General features: G+C 56.9%; 1 protein-coding gene across 1 annotated transcript; it reads left to right on the forward strand.

Moving 5' to 3' along the window:
• Positions 526-4,606, forward strand: SIX3 (SIX homeobox 3). Its single transcript, XM_018054761.1, has 2 exons — positions 526-1,336; positions 3,163-4,606. Exons 1-2 carry the CDS (start codon positions 552-554, stop codon positions 3,353-3,355), a joined length of 978 nt encoding a protein of 325 aa, XP_017910250.1. The 5' UTR covers positions 526-551; the 3' UTR covers positions 3,356-4,606.

Consider the following 5,817-nt stretch of genomic DNA (forward strand, 5'->3'; position numbering starts at 1 on the left):
GCACCCCCCCCCCCCACTCTGGCTAAGTGGTAAAACCGTCCTTACGTTCTCGGTATTGATTGGCAGGGCTGACAGTGATTGGCAGCGGTTGCCGTGGCAACGCTACAACGACACTCCGCAGACCAATAGAAAAGCGAAACAAAATGTTTCAATGCTGCACTCACTGTGGATTTAGGGGAGATATTATGAGGCTGTTGTCATTAGGGCGATTGCTGTGGAATCGCTGAATCTTGACTCGGCGGTGGTTGGCTCTCGCTCGCTCTCTCCCCCTCTCCCTCTCTGTCTCGGGCTCGCTCTCTGCGCGCGCGCACCGGGCCGCTCTCCTTCCTCCCTCTCTATGTGGCTGCGCGGGTGTGTGTGTGTGTGGATGTGTTCGGGGTGTGGGTGTCCCTTACGCCCTTCCTCCTCCCCCTCCTCCTGCTCCCCCCTCCTTCCCTCCTCCGCCTCCCCCCTCTCCTCTCCCTCCTCCTGGTCCCCATCGCCCCTCTCCTCCTCTTCCTCCCCTCTCTCTTCCTCTCCCTGAATTTTCTCCTCTCCTCTCAGGTCAGTCCATGGTGTTCCGCTCCCCCCTAGACCTCTATTCCTCCCACTTCTTGTTGCCAAACTTCGCCGATTCTCACCACCGCTCCCTACTTCTGGCGAGTAGCGGCGGCGGGAACGGCTCGGGAGGCGGCGGCGGCGGCGGGAACGGTGTGGGAGGCGGCGGTGCTGGCGGAGCGGGAGGCGGCGGCGGCGGCTCCAGGGCCCCCCCGGAAGAGTTGTCCATGTTCCAGCTGCCCACCCTCAACTTCTCGCCGGAGCAGGTGGCCAGCGTCTGCGAGACGCTGGAGGAGACGGGCGACATCGAGCGGCTGGGCCGCTTCCTCTGGTCGCTGCCCGTGGCCCCCGGGGCGTGCGAGGCCATCAACAAGCACGAGTCGATCCTGCGCGCGCGCGCCGTGGTCGCCTTCCACACGGGCAACTTCCGCGACCTCTACCACATCCTGGAGAACCACAAGTTCACCAAGGAGTCTCACGGCAAGCTGCAGGCCATGTGGCTCGAGGCGCACTACCAGGAGGCCGAGAAGCTGCGCGGCCGCCCGCTTGGCCCGGTGGACAAGTACCGCGTGCGCAAGAAGTTCCCGCTGCCGCGCACCATCTGGGACGGCGAGCAGAAGACGCATTGCTTCAAGGAGCGGACTCGGAGCCTGCTGCGGGAGTGGTACCTGCAGGACCCCTACCCCAACCCCAGCAAGAAACGTGAACTGGCGCAGGCCACCGGCCTCACTCCCACACAAGTAGGAAACTGGTTTAAGAACCGGAGGCAGCGCGACCGCGCCGCGGCGGCCAAGAACAGGTCAGTGGCGGGGTCCCGGCGGCCTGGCTACCGTCTCCGGGGACAGGGAGGGGGAGATGGATGGAAAAGAGGCTTGAGCGGACAGGAGGCAGGAGGCGAGCGGCTGCCGAGCGCGCGAGAAGCCTAGACCTCTTGGTCAGTTTGGAGAAAGTTTCCGCTTGCCTGGGAGCGCGGAAGAAGGGCGAGCGTGAACGTTTGGGCTGTTTTTGCCCTGAAGGGGCTCTTGTCAGTGTGGAGAGTGTGTATGAGGTCCTGAGTGTCTATAACCTCTGGGTCGGGTCCTTGGGAGCCTTAGCCCCGCGCCGCACCCGCGCCAGCCTTATCAGCCCGGGATCCGGCTCTGGGCTCCGCTGGAGCCTGCAGACAGGGAAGGAAGGAAAGAGCTCCTTACCAACTGGCTGTTACTTCCACGCACTGCAAAAACCCTGGGAGGAATCCACGAACGTCTGAGAGAGGAAATTAAACTGGGTCCCTGCCACAAAGGGGAAAGGCCGGGGTGGCCACCGTGCAGCAGGCCTGTTCCCAAGGCGTTGCAAGTTGTCTGACCAGCAACTGGAGAACCAGGCTGGGAGTGGAGCGGGTGTGGGTGTCGGTGCCAGCCCTCCTGCCTTAGCCAAGAAACATGCCGTTGGTCCACTAAGTTAGGGAATAAGCAGGAACAGAAGTTGCCTTGCTGCCCCGACAAGTTGGCCACAAAGTCACAAAGTTGCACTTGGCTTGATCTGTCAGCAGAGCTGGGCCTGGGGGAAGTAGGGAGGAAAATAAACAAGTGGAGAGGAACTGGGGAAGGAGAGAATTGGGTGAAACCCCGAGGGGAAGCCTGTATCCCCGAGCCCGCCTGGGTGTGCCCTGGCCTAATGCACTGCAGGGAGCCAGGCCGCAGCTGCTGACAGCTGCCTGGGCTGCGGGTTGGGTGTGAATCCCTGGAGGGAGTGTTTTCCGGTTTAGGTGGCCCAGGCCTGAACCTTTGGCCCTCTCACCCATGCCCGTGGAGCCAAATTTTCGTCCGATGAGGGCAGCGCCCAGGACCAGGGGAAGGCCTCCTTGTGGGGAGAACTCCAGAGAGACTAGGTACTGGCAGCCTGGAGGGGGGAAGGGGCAGCCAAAGACGGCTCTACAGTCTCCTCCTGTCTCCTCTGTCGCCTGCTTTCTCTCTCGCTCCTCTTCCCCCGCTGTTCTGTTCCCAGCTTCACCATTTTCTCTTCCCCCATCTTGCGCTCTGCTCAGGGATCCAGAGAGCAAAGCCAACCGGTCCTCCACGGGAGGACCTCCAGTGAGCTAGCACCCGGCAGCTCTGGATTTGTGCTTGGGGGAGCTGAAGCCGGAGGCAGGGAGGGGATCTGTCTGCTCCAGGGACAGCCAGCTGAGTCTGAAGAGTCCCGGGGACTGGGGAAGTAGAAACATCCTGCCTCTCCCTGACTTCTGCCCCTTTGGGGCTGGGCCTCTTTCACAGCAAGAGCCCAGGCCTCCCCAGGCAGCCTGCCTGGGGTTGGACCTCTTCCTCCGAGGCCCACCCTGATTTGGGAAGCTTTGGGAGACCCCAGAGAACCCCGGGGAAAGGGAGACGGGAGCTCAGACCGCGCTGGGGGAGGCTCTGCTGCGCTCGGGATCAGCTAGGTGCCGCGGGAGGGGGATGAGCGTAGACAGCGGAGTCAGGGGGCGGTGGCGAAGGGCACTGGGTTGGGGAAGGCGGAGTAGCACGGGTTGGTGGGGTGGGGGGGGCGGCAGGCTCGGCTCCCGGCGGCGCGGGCTTGGGGTGGAGGCTTGTCGGAACCGGGTCTTGGGGCCGCGGTGTCAGGGCGCGCGCCGTTTTCTGTCTCCCGCAGGCTCCAGCACCAGGCCATTGGACCGAGCGGCATGCGCTCGCTGGCCGAGCCCGGATGCCCCACGCACGGCTCGGCAGAGTCGCCGTCCACAGCGGCCAGCCCCACCACCAGCGTGTCGAGCCTGACGGAGCGCGCGGACACCGGCACCTCCATCCTCTCGGTAACCTCCAGCGACTCGGAATGTGATGTATGATACCCAAGGCCGCCCTCCTCCCCTCTCCCCGCTCCTTCCCCTCCTCCTCCTTGACCGCCTCCTCTTTCTCCTCCACCCCCAGAACAAACCGAAATCAGGATACACAATCATACACACACCTAAACACACACACACACACTTCCACTCCAGCCAAAAATATATAAAAACCAAGAAAAATAACAAGTTAAACGCAAACCATCAACAGCTCCCAACCACCATCTACCACCACGGCCACCCCAAAGGACCGCGACAGCCAACAGACAGTCACAAACGCTGATACGGCGGGCAGACAACGTAAAAGAGGTGACAATTGTATACTTTCTAGGACAAGCACGGCTTCTCCTTTCGGTTCCCACGGACCCGGCACCCCACCTGCATGACGATTTATTTGTATCTGGGAAAATACTCTCTCTAGTTAAAAACGATTAGAAAAGAGTCGACTATACAGAAACGACCGCCACCACGACGACAAGACGCCAAAAGCAAAACAGACAAAAAGAGAAGAAAATAAAACCGCTATCTCCGTTCGGAATTTGTTTAAAAAAAAAAAAAAAGAACTCCTCGAGAGGGAAATAGCAAATGTTTCTCGCCTTTTGTTGCTCTCTCTCTTTTTTCCTCTCTTGCTCTCTTTCTTTCTCTGTTTTTAAGTCCAAGTATTGGTCAAACAAAATGCAATCTTCTGTTTTTTGTTCAGCAGACAATCATTTTCTTGTTAAGCACCTTTTTCTCTCCACTCTGTCACTGCCTGTGTGGGTACTGGTTATAAATGTGGAAAAAGAATAGTTATGACTGTAACAGATTTTTATTTTTATTTCAAAATTTTATATGAATTATGTATATCTTAATGATCGGTCATTTTCCCAGTTTGTAATATATGTGTAGAAATTGCCTGTATATGATATTGCTTTTTCTCCTCTCCCTTTCTCTTTCTTTCTCTCCCACCTTTTTCCTCCCTCCCCACTCACCTGTCTCTTTCCTTTTTGGGGCTCCCCTCCCACTCGATGTTCCCGGCGTCGACTTGGCAGTCAAGGCGTGGCCTGGCGGGCTGGGTGAGAAAGAGGGACCCTGTCGCTTGCAAAGCGGAGAGTGAGACTGTAGTATTCTTATGCAAAAGCTATTTCAAGTATTTCTTAGCTGCTTTGGAGGTATCTCTCACTCCCCGTAGGGCGCTTTTACTGTTATCTTAACTGCGTGTTTATCTATATGTAAAAACTTTCTAAAGCAAATACAGTATTCTCCATTTTCTTATCACTCCCCGGAGACTGGTGTTTTTGTCCACCACTGTGCCGCAGCCCCCGGGGTGCAGCGGCCTGGCCTTTGCTTCCACTCCCGCTACACAGCCACTGAAGCTGGGGCAGAATTTTAAGGCTGAATCTGAATTTTTTCCTGGAGAAGGGGAGGGGGTGGAAAGATGGGAACAGGCCCTTTGGAAAAGACCCAAAGCTGAATCCTGAGAGAAGAGGCAGAGACGGTGCAGGGAGAGGGGACTACAGCCAGTTTCTTTAGCACCAGATGCCAGGCCTAGATCCCCGGGAACTGTAGCCTTGTCTTGGCCCTGGTGGGTCTTTGGGAGCTAGTTGGTGTCTTTTGGTTGTTACTGCCTTTTTTTTTTTTTTTTTTAAGTTTAAAGGGGAAATATACAAGGTCGCCAAATGCAAGCATAAATCTAGAGTGGAACTGATAGGTTTTGTCTTCTTTACGGAGGGGTGGAGGTGGGGGACTACTGTAGGCTTGGTGAGGAGGTAGTTTGAGGAGTTTAGGGCCTAGAATCAGGATGGAACCCCTCCTTACCACCCGTGTGTGTGTTTATGTGACTGTATGACTTGGCCTTATGGCTGTCTGTCTCCTTGAAATTTCTGTCTTTCGGGATTAACTGGAGTCTCTCGAACATTTCAGAGTTAGGTACTTTAAATTGAATCCGCCCTCTGCCCCCTAAATCTCTGCATTTTGCCAACCAGGTTCCTTCTGACCCCAGGCCTCCCCACCCTGCACAGGGTGGAGGGGTGAGTGTGGGGGCCCACACCCCCCTGTGATGGCCTGGCTGGGTGCCTCTGCCTCTCTGGTGCTCTGGGCCAGGTCGATCTGTGCCCGAGGAGGAGCCAAAGAGGTAATTTCTGAAAACTTGCCTTCACTTGAAAGTCCTATTTCCAGAGCAAGGAGGATTAAGAAGAAACGTGCCTGGAATTTTGCGCCAGTTTCCAGACTAATTTTGATTTCCGATTTCCTTTTGTCCCCATCCTTGGCAGTACCATGGCGTTGATGTGGGGTGGGCTTTGCAGAAAGGCGGCCAGGATAGGAGATGACCTGGGCGCAAGTGGGGCCTTGTGCACCTAGGGCTCCGGCTTGTGTGGAGAAGGTTCCCACCTGCATCCTTACTTGGAATCAGGACATCATGACCACAACCACCTTGAGAGCTTCCTAGTTCGGAGGCCTGGTATGCCACTATCAGCATCTCTACTTGT

Source organism: Capra hircus, chromosome 11 (genome assembly GCF_001704415.2).
Source record: "Capra hircus breed San Clemente chromosome 11, ASM170441v1, whole genome shotgun sequence".
Lineage (NCBI taxonomy): Eukaryota > Metazoa > Chordata > Mammalia > Artiodactyla > Bovidae > Capra > Capra hircus.

Coding starts and splice junctions, on each gene's coding strand:
- SIX3 (XM_018054761.1), top strand. CDS start 552: ATGGTGTTCCGCTCCCCCCTAGACCTCTATTCCTCCCACTTCTTGTTG. Junction 1,337..3,162: donor GCCGCGGCGGCCAAGAACAG/GTCAGTGGCGGG, acceptor TGTCTCCCGCAG/GCTCCAGCACCAGGCCATTG.